Source organism: Felis catus, chromosome B4 (genome assembly GCF_018350175.1).
Source record: "Felis catus isolate Fca126 chromosome B4, F.catus_Fca126_mat1.0, whole genome shotgun sequence".
Lineage (NCBI taxonomy): Eukaryota > Metazoa > Chordata > Mammalia > Carnivora > Felidae > Felis > Felis catus.
Window position 1 is genome coordinate 134535915 of NC_058374.1, and position 18905 is coordinate 134554819.

The following is an 18905-nucleotide window of genomic DNA, read 5'->3' on the forward strand; positions in this document are numbered from 1 at the left end:
TTCTTTTTCTTTTCTCTCTTTTTTTTTTATGTTTAATTATTTTGAGAGAGAGAGAGAGAGCAGGGGAGGGGCAGAGAGAGAGGGAGACAGAGAATCCCAAGCAGGCTCCTTGCTCAGCAAAGAGCCCACCATGGGGCTCGATCCCAGCACTGAGAGATCACAACCTGAACGGATATCAAAAATTGGACCAGAAAAAAAAAAAAAAGTTGGACCGATATCAAAAGTCGGATACGGGCACCTGGTTGGCTCAGTTGATTGAACCCCCGACTTTGGCTTGGGTCATGATCTCACGGTTTGTGAGTTCAAGCCCTGTGTCGGGATCACTGTTGTCAGCGCAGAACCCACTTCCAATCCTCTGTCTCCCTCTCTCTCTGCCCCTTCCCCCCGCTTGTACTTTCTCTCAAAAATAAACGAACATTTTAAAAAAAGAAGAAAATATTTTTTTAAAAAGTTGGATGATTGGGGCGCTTGGGTGGCTCAGTCGGTTAAGTGTCCGATCCAGATTTCCACTCAGGTCATGACCTCGCAGTTCGTGAATTTGAGGGCGCGTGGGGCTCCACGGCGGAGCCTGCTTGGGATTCTCCCTCTTCTTCTCTCTCTCTGCCCCTCCCCCACTCACTCACTCGCGTGTGTGCACACGCTCGCTCTTTCTCTCAAAATAAATAGTGTTAAAAAAAAAAAAGTTGGATGATCAACCGACTGAGCCGCCCTGATGCCCCTTGTGTTTCTTTTCTTAAATAGGAATCCCCACAAAACTAGGATTTATGTCTACATACCCTCATATAAACTCCCCAATTTTGTTCTCTCACACAGACCTCTAAAACACCACCTGCCTCTTCACCACAGACTGGGTCCCTTGTCACACCCACGGTGTCCCCATCGCTCTGATGGTGCTTGTGTTGACATTCACATGCTGTCCTTCCTCAGCTTGCAACACGGTCACTTTGTCTTGTTCAGGCCACTGCGAGGGCTGTGGCCCACCTTTCCCTCTTCTCTAGGCCAGTCTTCCATTTGGGGGAGGGATTTTTTTTTTTTAAGTTTATTTATTTATTGTGAGAGTGAAAGAAAGTACAAGCGGGGGAGGGAGAGAGAGAGAGAGAGAGAGAGAGAGAGAGAGAGGGAGACAGAGAGAATCCCAAGTAGGCTCCTCACTGTCAGTGCAGAGCCCGATGCGGGGCTCAAACTCACAAATCGGGATATCATGATCTGAGCCGAGATTAAGAGTCTGTTGCTTAACGAACTGAGCCACCCAGGCGCCCCTAGGGAGGGCTTTGATTTGGGGGGAGTGTTCAAATTTTATTCAGAGGCCAGTCTTGCAGATACAGTGTTTCGTAAGAACTCTGTCTTTAACTTAAGTCACTGATTTCCGTGGAGCTGGACCTTTGAGTCCTGCCTTCTGAGTCCCCCCCCCGCCCCCCCACCTCCCTGGGTGATGTCCATACCTGCGAAATGAGACAAGGCCCCTTCCCTCACAGAGGCATTGTGCTGGAGGTAAATGGTAGGTCGCTCTGTGTCCTCCTTCCCCTTTCCAGAGAGGAGCTCCAAGAAGGTTCGGCGATAGGACAGCCTCCCGGGAACCCCTATGTTAGTCTCCTAAGGGATTGCTTTACAGGGTAACACAGTAGGACCTGCTGGTTTTAAAATTAACTTTTATCACACGTAGATTTTGTGTGCTTAGCATTTATTAGGCACCTCTGGGCACGGAGCACTGTAGGAGCTGTGAAGCAGCTTGCATGGGTGGGGTGGCACTGGCTTGTGTGGATGAGGTGACCTTCAGGTCAGAGTGTGCCCTACTGACCCGGGAGCTGGGGCTGGAGGGGAGAGGCTGGAGGTGGGAAGCCAGGAAGGAGGGTAGCCATGGGGCCTGGCTGGGCAGTACAGGGAACAGAGATGGGCCCTGGTCCCTGACGGTGGGGAAGCAAGGAGGGCAGGATGGGAGCCCCATTGTCACAATCAGGGACACCACCTCCCTCACACACACACAGGGGAGGGACCTCGGTGTCTTCTCTCACCCCTTTGGCTGACTGGCTCAGGCTGCTCTCTCTTGCCCAGGTGCCGGCAGCAGCTCTGGGCAAAGGAAAGAGCCCCAGCCCTGTGCTTTAGTCCCGGCTCTGATGCCGACCTGCTGTGTGACCTTGGCTGAGTCACTGTCCACTCTGAGTGTCTCTTTTCACCTCTGTGACATGAAGGACCAGGAGACAAACCCCAGCTGCTCTTCTAGCTTAGCCCTTTAGCCTGACAGATGTGGCTCTGTTCTCCTGGACTGATGCTTTCTTCTATACTGAGCTGGCATTTTGTGGGCCACAGGGGAGGAGAGGGTGCCCACAGCCCCATCTGCTGGGCTGGAATGAGGAGTCAGGCTCTGACCTGGCGTTGGCCAAGGTCATGTGTGTTTGGGGGGCTGGGATGGGAGAAGGGCAGAAGCTGTCCAACTGGGGGGACCTGAGGTGGACTTTTCCTGCTGCCTGGGGCCTGCATTTACAAGTTTCGCGTGTCGGGGGCACGGTCATTCTCAGAGAACTGGTTTCTCAGGAAGAGGCCAGCTGGCTGGCCTTCTCAGCATCTGCACCCGGAAAGCCTGGGGCAAACACAAGGCCTTCCTCCTTCCCTTCCAGCAGAAACGGAAGACCAGCATGCGTTGGTCTGGGGAGAAAAAGCTGCTGTTCCCTTACTCCAATCCACAAGGTGACATCTGAGGTCTGAGGTAGAGGAGCCCACTCCTGGCATGATCTGTGGCCTTTGGCTCTGGCTCCTGGGGCCTCCATGAGGCTGAGACCCCTGGGCTCACCCAGACTCTGTGTCTCTCTCCTTTTTCCTGCTAGGTCGACACTACCCCTAAAGCAAGAAGAATATGAGGTGAGCATCGGTGGCGGGGCCGGGGGAAGGCAAAGGGCAGGGGTGCCCAGGAGAAGGGGGGTGTAGAGGCCGGGTGCCAGGGCTGGGGCCGCATGCAGACCCCTGAGCCCCCTCTGCACCCCACTCCCTGGCAGGCCTTTCTGCTCAAGCTGGTGCAGAACCTGTTTGCTGAGGGCAATGACCTGTTCCGGGAGAAGGACTACAAGCAGGCCTTGGTACAGTACATGGAGGGGCTGAACGTGGCCGACTACGCTGCCTCCGACCAGGTGGCCCTACCCCAGGAGCTGCTGTGCAAGCTGCATGTCAACAGGGCCGCCTGCTACTTCACCATGGTGAGCCCGCACCCCCTCCCCTCTTCACCCTGCCCGCCGTTTCCCGCAGATGCCCAGCCAAGCTGGGCCCGCACCCCAGTGAGCCTCTGCAGGCCCGGCTCCTCCACCCGCTCCTGTGGGAGTGTCACCGCCTGCTTCCGTGGCTCTCAACCCCGGCTGCACCACAGACTTACCTGGAGAGCCCTTAAAGTGCTAATACATGGTACAGAAAGTGGTTTGTAAGGATACGGATGCCTGAGCCCCACCCCCGATGAATTAAGTTAGATGTTAGACTGTTAGACGCTCATCAGGCTGGCCTGGGCATGGATAGGAGTCTGTAGGGAGTCAGGGCTGAAAACCGCTACCCTCATCGTGCACTGCCTCTTTCTGCAAACCCCTGGCCACTCCTGCTCCTTCCTCCTGGGCTCCCTCCCATCTCCCCCCATCCTCCCGAAAGCTCTGGCCTCCTCCTCTTCCCTGTCCTGCTTGCTCACTGACTCAGGCACTCACCAGATCCTTAGGGATGCTCTGCCGTGAGCTCTTTAGAGGACCCCCTAACACCTCTGCAATCCAGAGTGGACTGTTCTGGATAAGCAGGTCTACCAGGTACCTGTTCACACCGTGTTCTGTACCCTCAGCTGCCTTCTTGATTTCACTTCCTCTCAGAGGTACCTTGATTACTCTTGGGCCATGAAGTTCTCAGCTGAAGGCAGATATGGAAGTAGGTGTGTCTGAATGGCCAGGCCCATTGCTGCAGAATTTGAAGGCCATCCCCCCACCTCCAGTGGCCTGCCAGTGCCCATTGCAGCCCCCTGAGCTGGACATACAGTTGCCCTTGACCAGAGTCTGAATGTCAGAGGTGTTTCCTGGAGCTCTGGAGCCCCCTCCCCGATCCTCTAGCCTCCCCCGTCTCTGCAGGGAAAGGGGTGGGAGGGAGGTAACCAGAGCTGACCGTGTGGCCTCCCACTCCTCTCCGCAGGGCCTGTATGAGAAGGCACTGGAGGACAGTGAGAAAGCGCTGGGCCTGGACGGCGAGAACATCCGGGCGCTGTTCCGCAAGGCACGTGCCCTCAGCGAGCTGGGGCGTCACAAGGAGGCATATGAATGCAGCAGCCGGTGCTCCCTCGCGCGGCCCCACGTGAGTGCCCTGAGTCCTGGTGCAGGGCTGGGCTCTGCTGAGCCTGTGTGCCCCCCTGTGCCGTGGACCGGCAGATACTGATATTTGCACTGAGCTCTGGTTGTGTTTCAGGCACTGCTGAAAATACACAGTGTGTATTAACTCACTTAATCCTTGCATCAGCCCTCTGAGTTAGACGGAGGAACTTACCCGGGAATCACAGCTGTGGGCTGCAGAGCTCACACTTGAACCCAGGCAGTCTGATTCTAGAGTTGGCATTCCTTTTTTTTTTTTTTTTTTTTTTAAATTTTTTTTAATGTTTATTTTTGAGAGAGAGACAGAGCATAAGCAGGGGAGGGGCAGAGAGAGAGGGAGACACAGAATCCAAAGCAGGTTCCAGGCTCTGAGCTGTCAGCACAGAGCCCAACGTGGGCTGAAACCCACGAACCGCAAGATCATGACCTGAGCCGAAGTCAGACGCTTAACTGACTGAGCCACCCAGGAGCCCCTAGAGTTGGCACTCTTAACCTCTAGGGTTGCAATAAGGACTCAAAGGGGTGTCACATGTGTGGAGGTCCTGATGTCCAAGCTGTCACTAGGTGGGAGAGAGGCAGGGAATTGACCAGTAGTGAGCCTTGCTTGCCCTGGCCCACACACAGCTGGGCACATGCCCCCTCCTCCTTTATTCACCCACTTCTTAAGTACTTAAGTATTTACTAAGCACCCACAAACTACCCAGATCTGTGCCCTTCAGGGACCCACAGTCTGCTGGGAGACGTGGAAACGTCCCTGGAGTTTAGGTCTGACTCCACCGCTGACCCCCAGCATGACCTTGGACAAAACACTTCCCCCATCTGCACATCAGCTCCTTGTCTATGAAGCACCCCTCCTATTTTATCCCTGAAACAATGAGTGTAAAAGGGCTCAGAAAAGGCTCAATTCTGCCCAGGAGTGATCAGGATCTTGGAGGGCTCCCTGGAGGAAGGTGGGCTTGAGTGGGACCAGAAGAAGCAGGAAGGATCTGGTGGTCAGAACAGAGAGTGGGAGGCCATGTGCATAGTGGTCAAGGATGTTGGGGTCAGAGAGCTGGCCTGGGTTTGAATTCTAATCTTGGGTTAGCCACCTACTAGCTGTGTGACTTTGGACACACAGCTTAGTCTCTCTGAGCCTCGGTTTGCGCCCCCGTCAAACGGGGGTGGTAATATATGAGGCATCATAGAGCTATGAGGATGGAATCTGAAGATCACACAGTAGGTTCAGAAAACATTCGCTGTTACTGTCCTTTTGTTTATTATTCATGCGTCTCTGATTCAGCTTAGTTCACAATTGAGAACCTTTCTTATGACAATAGTCCCTGGTCCTACAGCGTTTCCTAGTGTCCCCAGCAGGTCCACATCCAAGTCTCGTGTCTGCCATTCCTTGGCAGGCAGGGTGGTGCTTACCTCACTGTACAGGTGAGGACTCCGGGGCCCAGTTAGGGCCTCTGACTCTGAGTTGGGGGATTCCCCCGTGCTCCAGTCTTTGTTGGCAAATACTGGCTGAGCCCTGCTCCGTGCTGGGTACTGGGGACCAGAGATGACCCAGACTCTGGCCCTGGATTCCAGGAGCTCGTCAGGTAGGGAGGTGGACAAATGCTCGGGGTATTACAGCATCCCTGTTGCCTCTTTGCTGCCTGGACCACAGTCACCGTTTCTTTTTTACTGGTTAGTCTCTCCCACTAGACTGGCGCCTCCTTGAGGCCTGGGCCCCATGTGCCCTCTGCTAGTGGCGTCTCTGGTCCTGGCCCTTGCCTGGCACTTAATACATATACAGTAACACAGCCTTGGAGGGAGGAAGGGATGCTGGGTGCTGTTATTGAGTGCTAACTGTGGGCCGGCTGGCTATGTTCCAAACTTCCCGCATTCTCGCTCCCGTGGGCCCGGGCACGACCCACATGTCCTTCCTTGCAAAGAGTTCCGGGACATCGTGTGGTGAAAGCAGCAAGTTGTAAGTCGTAGAGCGATAGGTGTAATGTGATCTCGCTTATGTTAAAAAAAAGAAAAAAATCCTCACAAAACAAAACTGAGCTTCCTTTATAGATCTGTAGGCGCGTTATGCACATTCCTGGAAAAGAGCTGCAGGGAAGCACATCAGACCACAAGGCATGCTCCCCCCGGGGAGGAGCCTGGTGTGAGGATGGGGAAGGGGTGATCCAGGGGAGCTCTTGCTCTCCCTGCAACATTTCAACCGTCTACAGTAGAGTGACACTACGCCTTGCTGAATTTTAGAAATAGAAAGATAATTCAATTTTACCTCTTTTTCAAAAAATTTTTTAAAGTTTATTTCTTTTGAGAGAGAGAGAGAGGGAGTGCAAGTGAGGAGGGACAGAGAGAGAGAGAGAGAGAATCCCAAGCCAGCTCAGCACTGTCAGTGCAGAGCCCGACACAGGGCTCAAACTCATGAGATCATGATCTGAGCTGAAGTCGGATGCTTAACCGGCTGAGCCACCTAGGTGCCCCTAGAAAGAAAAAGATAATTTTAAAATCCAAAGCAAAAATGATTCCTTTCCCCTCCCCACAGTGAAAGGGAAAAAGGGAAGCGTGGGTTCTGGTTCAGCCCCACCACATGCTAGTCGTGTGACCTGGGCAGCCAGTGACCCCTCTTAGGGCCTCGCCTCCTTGTCAGTAACATGGGGTGGGGCGCTCGGCTGGTTCCATCTGTAGAACTTGGGGTAACAGCAGACCCCCCCCACCCCTTCCCTGCAGTGCTGTTCAAGGTCTCTGGAGCACAGCTGCGTGAGCTAGGGCAGACTAACCCCCTCCACCCTGTGTCTTGCTGTTGCAGGATGAGAGCGTAACTCAGCTTGGTCAGGAGCTGGCTCAGAAGCTTGGGCTTCGAGTTCGGAAAGCGTATAAGAGGCCCCAGGTAGGTGGGCTCTGGGTGCTGGGAGTCCATGGGGGTGGAGACGGGGAGGTCTGAAGGGAGCCCAGGCACCTCTGGGGAGAAGTGGGGGAGGGTGGCCAGGGCCAGGCCAGGCCAGAGAGGAATGATAACAGGTGATCTTCCCTCTCTGTTGGCCGAAAGCCCTGGACTGACTTCCAGAACCTTTCGGAAAAAGGAGAGAACAGTCAAAGCTTCCAATTCACCTTAGACACCAGCTGCTAACACCTCCTCCTTCCCCTGCCCTGGCCGACTTAAGCACCCCCGAGATGGCCTGAGATGACACCGGTGTCTTTTCCGCCTCATGTTCTCACATAACCTCTGTATGGTGCAGATATCTATTTGGCTCGTTTAGATCCACACTTACTCACTTGGCACCTATTGTATGCCAGGAAGCTGCATGTAGGAGAGGGTACGGCTCTAGAGTCTGCTGTGACCTTGAGCAAGTTAGTTCTTTCCCCCCTGTGGTTTTTACATCTGGAACATGGGGATAATTATGCCCATCTCAGGGGGTTCCTGGGCGGATCATCAAAATCAAAGAATGTTTGATGTGGCACCTGGCACACAGTAGGAGCATGTATGTGGAGGTCCGTCCTCTGCCAGGTCACAGTTACAGGACGAAAACGTCCAAATCTGCTCCAGAGAGAGAACAGGTAACTTCTGACAGGCCTTGGGGCAGGGAGCCTTAGGGCACTATGGGCGCCAGCTGCCTGTGTTGGGACCCCTCAGCTGCCCTAATTGATGGGACCCTGAGCATCTTTCCCAAACCTTCATCTCTTCCCACCTCTCTAATCCCTGCAGGAATTGGAAACATTTTCTCTGCTCAGTAATGGCACTGCAGCTGGCCTGGCGGATCAGGTAGGATGGGGGCTGGGACCCCAGGCCTCCCTCCCTGCCCCCAGTATCAACCTGTCTTAGTTCATCCCTCATGAGAGCTTTGGATTCACTCTCTGGGGTATCATGCCCCCAGCAGTGGATCCTGGGCCATTAGACTGAAGGGCTGGGTTCAATCTGTCCCAGCCCCCACTGATGTGAGCCATGCACCTGGCGGATAGCCTGGGCCTGGACCAGACTAATAACACCCCTGGGACGCACAGCACCTCCACCTCTTAAGAGGGGCCTCCTGTGACCACAGGGGCAGAGTGTGGGGACAGGCCGCGGCCACTATGGGCAGGGAAGTCTCACCCCCACCCTTCTCTTGCTGTTTTCCTCCTCGCTGGCCATTCTGCATCTAGGCCTCTGGGTCTCAAATGTCTCCCCTCCTCCTTACCCTGCTTTCTCTGCCTTTTCATTTTCAAGGCCCAGCTCAAGTATACACCCCCCACTGAGACCCTTCCCGATACCCCTGCCTAAGCAACTGCCAGGGAGATGCACAGAAGTGGGGGTCAGAGCTCACACCTGAGACTCCCACAGCATCCAAGCTGTGGTCTTGAGCAGAACCTTCACTTCTGAGCCTCAGTTTTTAAAGCTGTGAAACGGGGGTGTTGTCCCTCGCCCAGAACAGGGGAGTATACCCGGAGGACTGTGGCACCGAGGGAGCTGAGGAGTAATAATTCCTGAGACTACAGCATTACCCTGGGTTTGGGACGTCCCCACTCCTCGGGGCCAAGACCCTTGTGCCACCACCAACAGACCTGGCTCACCCTCGGGGTGGTGCCAGGGCCCAGCACACACACTGGACTCTCCCACTGCTCACCACACATGCTCAGGTAGACTTCGACGCCTTTTGGAAGACCAGGGACGGGCTCTAAGAGCGCTGGTGGAGGCTGGTGTCCTGCCTTCTTGTATGTAAGGGGAGACTGAGGCACAGAGTGAGGAAGGGACTTGGCCAACATCCCACAGCAAAGCAGCAGCAGGCCCGCCTGCCTTCTTAGCGTTAAGGGTTTTCATTCACTCACTCAGCAAACTCCCAGGGGACCCCTTCTTGGCCCTGGGCTGGGAGCTGGAACATAGCTGAGTTAGGCACATCCTTGCCCTTGGGACTCCTGGGTGCTGAGGGAGACCAGTGTGGATCTGCCCGTACAGCCCTCCTTGTGGATCATAACCAAATATTATTGGGCCTGGCACATGCTGGATGCTCAAAAAAAAAAACCATAGCATTTTGTTCTAACAAATTGCCGTGAACTACGTGGCTTATAAACAACGGTAATTCATTTCTCACAGTTTTGGAGACTGGGGAGTCCAAGATCAAGGTGCTGGCAAATTCAGTTTCTGGTGAGGACCCACTTCCTGGTTCACAGATGGCACCTTCGAGCTGGAACCTCACATGGCAGAAGGGGCAAGGGAGATTTCTGGTGTCTCTTTTATAAGGGCACTAATGCCATTCATGAGGGCTTCACCCTCAAGCTAATCACTTCCCAAAGGCCACACTTCCTAATACTATCACTTTGGGGCGTAGGATTTCAGCATATGAACTTGACATTCGTTGAACATATCACAAACATTCAGACTATAACACTGACTGACTGACTGAACAATTGCAAATAATTTCACACTGCTTGAGGGAGGTACTGCCTACCGCTATTACCAAGGAGAAACCAAGAAGTTGGGTGACTTGTCTGAGTCCACTGAGCCTGGAGTAGGTACATGGAAAAGAAAACAATCGTGGTTCCTGCTCTCAAAGAGCTCACAGTCCAGGTCGAATGGACACTAGCCTGATTATTTCTGGTTACAAACCATCATGAAAGCTGTAAAGACAACGTGTGGGGAGCCATGGGCCATTGGAATAGGGAGGCCTGATTTAGACTGGGCATCAGTGACCTTTAAAATGAGACCGGAAGTTTGCGGAGTAGGCAGTGCATGGGGTGCTGGTAAAACAACATTTCAGATGGGGCGGTATATGCAAAGGCCCTGAGGCTTGGAGGAGCTCAGAGTATGGGAGGAACCCAGAGGAAGGGAGGCAGGGCACTAGTGGGGCTGGAACATTAGATAGAAGCCAGACCACCTACCCCCTGGTGAGGTGAGTCTTTGTCACAGGAGTGTTGGGAAGGTATTAGAGGGGAAGAGTATTGATTCAGTTCATTGATTCATAAGGGCGTTTTTCTTTTGTTTTTGTAAATGATACTTTGCTTCCTTTCCTTTCCTTTTTTTTTTTTTTTTAAGTTTATTTCTTTATTTTGAGAGAGAGAGAGCAAGGAGGGGCAGAGAGAGGGAGAGAGAAAGAGAATCCCAAGCAGGTTCTGCTCTGTTGACACAAACAGATCCCACAAACAGGGAAATCATGACCTGAGCCAAAATCAAAGTTGGGTACTTAACTAAGGGAGCCACTCGGGTGCTCCTGATTCAGAAGGGATTTATTGAGGGCTCCTATGTGCCCAGCATAGAATTGACTGAGGCACTGGAGATACAGCCGAGAAAGAAATAGTCAAGGAGCCCCACCCTTGTAGAACTTACAGTCTAACAAGAGGAGACAACAATTAAAAAGTGACAAGTGCTGTGGAGAAGGGGGCTGGGGAATGCTGGGGCAATTGGGAGGGGTTGCAGTTTTAAACAGTGAGCAGGGAAGCCCTCAGCGAGGAGACACTGGAGCAAAAACCTGAGGGTGAGGGATGTGCCTTGAGGAGGTCTGGGGGACCAGGCAGACGGAATGGGTCGTGCAAAGGCCTTGAGGCAGGAGTGTGCCCAGTGTGTGGGGAGAACAGCCAGGAGGCCATATTGGCTAGAGAGGACTGTGCAGGGCTCCTCGTTCCTCTTTCTAGAGGGTTTAGGGAGGCAGGGAGTTACTCAGGCAGATCTTTTTTTTCCTTTTTTTTTTTTTTTTAAAGCTAGCTTCCTCCCTTCCTTCTTTCCTTCCTTCCTTCCTTCTATGCAGATAGGGGAGGGGCAGAGAGAGAATCCCAAACAGGCTCTGCGCTGATCAGTGTGGAGCCTGATGTGGATTCAGATTCACAAACTATGAAGAGATCATGACCTGAGCTGAAACCAGGAGTCAGCCGCTTAGCCAATTGAGCCACCCGGGAGCCCCCAGGCAAATCCGATTCAGAGTTCCTGGGTATCAAGGGCTCCTGCCTCATTCCTAGAGCTCAAGCAACGGGGGCTCCCTTCTGTTTTCTGCTGATAGTGACATGTTGTACCTTAAAGGACTACTCTGGGGTGATCCTGGCTAGGTACGTGATGGGGTATCCCTGCTCCTTCCTTCTCTTCCCACAGTGACTGCCCTGGTTAAGGCCACATCCCAGTCTTCCAGGTTGGGCTAGCCTCCCCTTCTTGTCCCCCAGGGTGAACTCTGACAGCCAGGCCTCATGGGTCTCTCCCCAGCATGGAGACCCTCAGTGGTTATTAATTAAAGCATCTGTTTAGAAGTAATAACTCCGGATACTGTTACTTGGCGTTCAGGGCCCCCTGCAGTCTAGATCTGCCCTCCCTCTCCTTCCTCACCTCCTCCTCACGCACCAGATGGGGTGTGTGTGTGTGTGTGTGTGTGTGTGTGTGTGTGTGTGTGTGTCAGCTCCTTGACAAGCTCATCTGAGAGCAGGACCATGGCTTCCTCTGTTCAGTGCCTCTGCCTGGCACCACTTCGGAGTCAGGTCAGGGATGCCCGGCTCCACAAGGGCCTGCCCTCAGTGTCCACTGAGTCTGCAACCAGGGGACCACAGATGGTGCTACGCATGGCATTGGGCACCCCAGCCCCTGCCAAACCATCCCCACATCCCCGCAACCGTGCTGGGGCCCCCACCACGTGCACAGGGGCCAGGGCTGGCCATGGGGGTCGGGGTCTGTGAGGAGCCCAAGCAGAGTGGACCCCACAGATCCTGCCTCTGTGGGCCACGTGGTGCTGCACGTGTCCACATGCACACACGCACGTGCATACGCCCAGTCACATCCACACGCTTCTGAGTCCACGTACCACGCACACGGAGCCACGTACTTACATGCATACGTACACACACGGTGGCCTAAGGCTCCACAGAGTAGTGAGGGGGGAACGTTCCAGCCAGATCCCTGACCCGGAAGCTTGACACGCACACCGTGTGTGAGCCTGGCTGCGGGGATCCTGGCAGGAGTCCCCAGCCCAGGAGTCCCAGTCATTCAGCCAGTAAGTCATTCCACGTGTGTGACCGGCAGTGGGGACTCATGAGCTGCAGCCACCGGGAGCTTCTTACGACCTGGAGACGACATGGGCAGGCACAGGGTCCATGCCAGCGCTCCCGTCGGCAGCGTGAAGGGCGAGACACAAGGAAGGCCGTGAGTTCTAGGAACAGATTAGAACGCGAGGCAGCCTTGGTTGGGGAGGAGGGAGCCAAACTCAAAGACAGAGACACAGCTCGAGCACAGGCCTAGCGGCAGGAGAGAGAAACGTGTATCCCAGGCCACAAGACTAGTTCTAGTTCGGAAGAAGCCGGGTGCTACAGCCGGGCCTGTGTTTTGGTTCAGGTCTTGAGCACACCCTTATCTGAAGTGGCCACTCCACCTCCCGGAGAGCTGCCAGGGCCTGCCATTTTGTGACAGCCACAGCCACAAGGCTCGCCGGGGCGGAGGCGCTCCATACTCGTTGCTACCTGAGTGTCCCTAGCAGGAAGGGGCAGGGAGAGATGATGGGCTGGAGCTGGGTGGCTGGCAGGGGCCCCGGCGAGCCGTGGACAGCACCGAGCAGGGAGACGCACGGCCGTCCCTAGAGACGTTCCTCTGGCACCTCTGTCCCCACCTCACGTGTTTCATATGCTTCCCGTGGGAGTAGCAGCTGTGACCCAGCACGGCAGCTCTGGTTTGTGCAGCCAACCCCCGCCCCGCCCCGGACGTTGAACGGCACAACTTCTCCGTGCAGGGCCAGGCTCCAGGGCACAAGAAGGAGGTATTCTGTGCAGGTGCCCGGGCTGGGGTCAGACAGCCCCTCTCTGGCCCCGGAGTGGCCGCGTCCCTGGACCAATGTCTCCTCTGTGTGGGGGAGAACACCTCTCAGGGCACCTGGACCTAGGGCTGAGCTTGTCTGGCTGTAAATTGCGGGCCCGGCCTGGCGTGAGGCAGGGCCCTGGGTAAATCTTGTTGCTGTTGGTGCCACCGTAGATCCACGGGGCCACGTGGCTAGCAGTGAGGCTCTGGTCCCTCTGCTTCCCTCAGTGGGTGCACAGAGAACGTGGGGTCACCCAGGGGCCCCGCTGGGGAAGGGGAGGATGTGCCAGGCTCGAGAAATGACTCGGGCCACAGCCAGAGGGGGACGCCAGGCAGGGACGATGCGGCAGGCGAGTCTGTGGGGACAGAATGTGGAGGCCGGTGAGCGAAAACACCCAGGCCCCCCAGGCCAGCCTCCTGACAGACACAGAGAGCACTTCCTGTGTGTCAGGCACTGTTCTGAGTTCTATGCAAATGTCAAGTGATTTCAAACTTCTAACTGTCCTAGAAGGTGGGCGACTGTATTATCCTTACTGCACAGAAAAAGGAACAGGCCTAGAGAGGATGAGGAACTTGGCAAGGCCACAGAGCAAGCTCAGGCCCAGCCTTCCCTCCAACAGCAGCTCCACCAGTGGCAGTGGAATCTCACCAGGGCTCATTCGGCCTGGGGCTGTAATTGGGGGAGTGACACTGGTGATTCGAGGGGTGGCACTTTTGTCATAGAGCTGCAAACTATCCACGCAGGGCACAGGTGTAGGAGGGCTCAGTAAAATCCTAGCCACCCGGCCCGGGGTATGGACCCTATGCTGTGATGGGTAAGGAAACCGAGGCTCAGAGGTTATATCTCTCCCTGTCCGGGGCTCTCCTCCAGCAAAGGGCAGATGTGAGACTTGTGTGACTCCTGCCTCCTGACTCTTGCCTGTCCAGACCCGTGCTTAATTCCAGCAATAGGGCAACTGGGTGGCTCAGTCGGTTGAGCATCCAACTCTTGATCTCAGCTCAAGTCTCGATCTCAGGGCTGTGAGTTCAAGCCCCACGTTGGGTTCTGCACTGGGTGTGAAGCCTACTTAAAAAAAAAAAATACCAGGGCACCTGGGTGGCTCAGTCGGTTAAGTGCCCAACTTCGGCTCAGGTCATGATCTCACAATTCTTGAGTTTGAGTCCCGTGTCGGGCTCTGTGCCGACGGCTCAGAGCCTGGAGCCTGCTGCGGATTCTGTGTCTCCCTCTCTCTCTGCCCCTCCCCCACTCGTGCTCGCTCTCTCTCTCTCTCTCTCTCTCTGTCTCAAAAATAAGTAAACTTAAAAACTACCAACAGTGGTCACTGAGGTGGGGTACCGTGGAGGAGGTACCATGGCCTTCCCAGCCCATGTCTGCCTGACGCTCTGTGTCTTTCTTCCCACAGGGAACTTCCAATGGATTGGGGTCCATAGATGACATCGAAACAGGTAGTGTCCCTGATTTGAGGGGACAGGGTGGAGATGGGACCCCAGGAAGGCTCAGACGCTCCCAGCCTGGGCCTGAGGGCTCCCTGCCCTGGGGTTTCCCCCTCAGGGAGAGGAGGGTGGGGGGTCTGCCACACAGTAAAGTAACACTGGTCTCATGTCCTCCACTCCAGGCCAGCCCCTCTCCCAACTGAGAGTCCCCTTCTCTTCCTCACTGGCTTCCGGGAAGAGTCACATTTAAAAAGTGTCCCTTAGAGAGGGCATTGCTTAGCCCAGGGGGACAATATTCAGGCACTGGGGCCAGGCCCATTGGAGAGATACCGTAGGACTGAAGGACTCTCTCCTGTTTTGTAGAGGCCTTCTTTCACTATGACTGAGCCTCCAGGCATGGGGTCAGGTGGGCGGGACAGGCAGGATTCCTGACAGGAGCTAGGGAAAGGAGGGAAAGTATTCCAGGAGAACCCTAGGGCCCTGGATCACCTCCCCATCCCACCCCGCACCAAGCAGGACCCCCTGCAGCTACTGAACCCTCCCTCCCATCCACAGACTGCTACGTGGACCTGCGAGGCTCCCCGGCCCCCCTCCCCTCTACCCCCACAATGCCCCTGTTCCCTCACGTTCTGGACCTGCTGGCCCCCCTGGACAGCAGCAGCAGGGCCCTCCCTGGCACTGAGAGCCTGGACGACTTCTCCGACGGGGATGTCTTTGGTCCGGAGCTGGACACCCTCCTGGACTCACTGGTGAGCCATGCTGCCACCATTCTTCTGCTCCCCTGATCCCCTCCCCCTCCCCAGGGCCCCAGCACCTTCATCACCTGTCCCACAAGGGGTGGAGGGAGGGTCCCATTCCCATGTCACAGTTGGGGAAACTGAGGCCTGGGGAGGGAAAGGGACCTGCTTGGGGTACAAACCTGAAGCTCTAGAATACACAATCAGAGGGACCACAAAGATCCTTAGCTCCACTCGTGGGATGGCTCTGGGCTGAGGCACAGAGGAGTTGGCTTGCCTGGGGTCCACAGTGCCTGTCTCTGCCCAGGCCTGGGTGGTCGAGTTCTCCTCCAACCCCTCCCTCTGTTCCCCACCTCGCAGTCCCTGGTCCAGGGAGGCCTGCCTGGCAGCGGCGTGCCCAGCGAGTTGCCCCAGCTGATACCCGTGTTTCCCGGTGGGACCCCACTGCTGCCACCTGTAGTGGGTGGCTCCATTCCCGTCTCCAGCCCACTGCCCCCTGCCTCCTTTGGCCTCGTCATGGACCCCTCCAAGAAGCTGGCCGCCTCTGTGCTGGATGCCCTCGACCCCCCAGGCTCCGCACTGGACTCCCTCGACCTGCTGCCATACTCGGATACCCGGTTGGATGCCCTCGACAGCTTTGGGTCGACCCGTGGCTCCCTGGACAAGCCCAACTCCTTTGTGGGTGAGACCTGGGTGGGCACATTCACCCCCACCCCCTTGACTGTTCAAGTGCCACCACGTCGCCAATCTCTGGAGACTGGAATCAGGATTATGGCTCTATTCGGCCAAAGCCCTCTCACCCCATTGTGGTCCAGAGCCACAATGGCCTCTGAGTTGCTATGTCTCCTGCAGTGCTCAGCACAGTGTGGGGCTGAGGCCAGAGGGGTTGGGTGTCTTGTTCAAGATCAAACAGCAGAGCTGGGATAATCCAGGACTCCAGACTTGCAGTATGTTGCTCTCTGCCCAGACTTCTGGGGCAGGCTGGTAGGATCCCATGGGGATGTTCCTGAGGCTGGGGGAAGCAGTGCGAGCCTGCAAGCAAGCTCCTTCATCACCACTCTGAGCTGGGTGCCAGGGACCCAGAGAGGAAGCAGACCTGTCTGGGCCCTTACTGGACCAGCTTTCTGACAGTTGGACCTAGCCCAGGGGATGAATCCCTTGGGGATCCATGAGGCTGCAGGAGCACAGATGTGCTTCACTCAGCTCTGGGGTCAGAGGAGACTTCCTGGAGGAGGTAATGGCTGAGCGAGGTCTTGAAGGAGAAGGTCTTAAAAGAGCAATAGGATACAGGCCTCCTGATGGACAGACTCGCTGACAAGCAGAGTAGTCAACCAGAGGGGAAGGGCCTTGAAGACCTGAGGCTGGTGTCAGAGGACCTTTGATCCAAGCTGAGAGCTTGGGCTTTCTCCCAGGGGCAGTGGGGACCACAGCAGGTAAGCACAGGATAGACATGTGCAGGCTGGGACACTTCTCTGTTCCTGGGCAGTGGTCTTGAGAGTAGAGTCAGGGGATCAGCACAAATTAGGAGTGGATGTGTGGCCTGGGGGGTTCCTACAAGTTAGAAATGCATACAAAGAAGTCCTCAGAGGGCTTCTCACGCCCTTCAGAGCAGAACAGGTGACCCCTGTGTTTTCTTGCCCAGAGGAAACCAAGTCCCAGGACCATCGTCCCCCAAGTGGTACTCAGAAACCAGCCCCCTCGGTGAGTACTTGGCCCAGATCCGCAACCAGCCACTTTGGGCCCTCCCAGGGGCGGCAGGGAAGTGGTTGTGGGCTTGAAAGTAGGGGTGAGCCTTCTGCATGAGATGGGGTACTGCATCTCCCAAGGAGAGGCACCCTCAGAATGGATGGGCCAGAGATGGTCTCTTCCTAGCCCTTCTGGACTGAGCCGCCTGCTGGCAGGGTGAGCTGAGGGCACGGCCCAACCCTTGTCCGACAGAAGAGGCCGTTGGGGCTCAGAGGGGTTAAGTAACTTCTCCGGGGTTCGTAACACCCCTGTTCTCGGGACTCAGCCAGGTTCTGAGTTTAGGAGAGCACTTGAGCAGGTGTCAGACAGCCTGCGCTCTGCACTCTGGCCTCAGCCTAGACACAAGCTGTGTGGCCCTCGGGAAGTAACCTAACCTCTCTGAGTCTTGCCTCCTTCCCCATCTGCTGATGTGTTGGGGGCTTGGGAGATAGAGGCTGGGAGTGGGGAGGGCATGTGCACAGGTCCCAGTCAGGCCATTCCTGTTTCTGCTTTCATGTTGGGCTTTTGCTCAAAGGAAGATTCTGGGCCAAGGTCACGGTCACCCGTGTACCCCCACTAGGGTATTCTGATCCCTATGTTATAGATTCTTGGATCATGTTACAAGGAATTCCTTGCCCGGGAGGGTAGGAGAAGTAGCAGGGTAGTACTGGGCTACAGTTCTGATCTTGGGTGGGTTGCGGGGGGCGGTCACGGAGTCCCCCAGCCTCTGGTGCCCAGGCTGGCCCTGGTGGCTCTGGCCATGGTCCAGTGCCCAAGATGGCCACCCTCCTCCCATCCCAGCCAGAGCCCTCCATGCCCAACACCGCCTTGCTCATCAAGAACCCCTTGGCTGCCACCCACGAGTTCAAGCAGGCCTGCCAACTCTGTTACCCTAAAACAGGTAATGTCACCCCTCTGTCCAGAGATATTGGGAACCTGGAGAGTATCACATCCCAAAATAACAGAACCCTCGTGTACCCGTCAGAAGCATGGGAAAACAGAATCCCCGCCGGGTATTTCAAGCAGGTGGGCGGGGGAGTTTGGATGGCATAGAACATGGGAGTTTGGGCTTTCAAAACTGCTAGAAGGGCTGGAGGAGCGGAAGCTGGGAGGCTCCACTGGCCTCTAGGCTGCTCTTCCACAGGCTGAGGACCAGAGTCGGGTTGTGCTGCTCCACACAGCGATCGGGGGGCCGCTGGACCTTCTGGCCTGAACCACAGCCGCCCACAGCCCGGAGGCTGGTTCCTGGCCATGGAGTGGAGGCCCGCCGGCTGCTGCAGGGACACCTTGGCCCACACCTCACTCCACCTCCACCTCTTGGTCCGCTTCTCACCACTGCATCTCCTTGGCGAATGCAAACTTTGCCTGGAACCCAGGTGGCAAAGGAGTCTGGGAAATGTGGTTCCTAAATCCCCAGCTCCCAAATCCAAGGGAGGCTACAGAAGTTTGGAATACATGCCCAATGCCTAGAGACCATTTTCAGCACACCTGGAATCTCAGAATTCTAGACTAAGACTCATTTGCCAGAAGCCCTGAAGTTTTCATGGGATACTCTCTTAGAATGCCAGGGTTAACAATCTTAGCAGTCTAGAATTCTCTGTCTCAGGGGTATTAGGGTTAACAGGACCTTAGAGGTTGTCTAGTTGCTGTCGTCTACCCCCTACAAGACATCCCCCTTCATCCCCCCGCCACGTACATGTCACCCATGAGAGTCATCTCACCAAAGTTCCCAGGGGCTTGCGGGGGTGGGGAACAGAGCGCCATCTTGTTGGATGGCTATGCCCACGCCGAAGTTCTTCCTCACAAGGACCTCGGACTGCCTCCCCAGTCCACACGCCCGCTGCCCCTGCGCTGAGAAGCTGACAAACGCCCCATGAACTGCTATGCACCTGGTGCCGGCCAGGTCATTCGGGGTCCCCACAAGGGCTGATTCCTCACTGTCAGGGCAGAGGAGGCTCTGCGTCAGAAGACTTGGCA

The 18905-nt window shown here is 55.6% G+C and overlaps 1 protein-coding gene across 1 annotated transcript in view; it reads left to right on the forward strand.

Annotated features, from left to right (window-relative positions):
* ZC3H7B (zinc finger CCCH-type containing 7B) overlaps positions 1-18905 on the forward strand; it is a 60843-nt gene that overhangs the window by 26400 nt on the left and 15538 nt on the right. The window contains exons 3-12 of the mRNA XM_023257526.2: positions 2823-2856; positions 2991-3188; positions 4147-4305; positions 7108-7188; positions 8005-8061; positions 14436-14478; positions 15022-15215; positions 15564-15885; positions 16846-16904; positions 17730-17829. Coding sequence (XP_023113294.2) covers positions 2823-2856; positions 2991-3188; positions 4147-4305; positions 7108-7188; positions 8005-8061; positions 14436-14478; positions 15022-15215; positions 15564-15885; positions 16846-16904; positions 17730-17829 — 1247 coding nt within the window. The remainder of the gene's footprint in view (positions 1-2822; positions 2857-2990; positions 3189-4146; positions 4306-7107; positions 7189-8004; positions 8062-14435; positions 14479-15021; positions 15216-15563; positions 15886-16845; positions 16905-17729; positions 17830-18905) is intronic.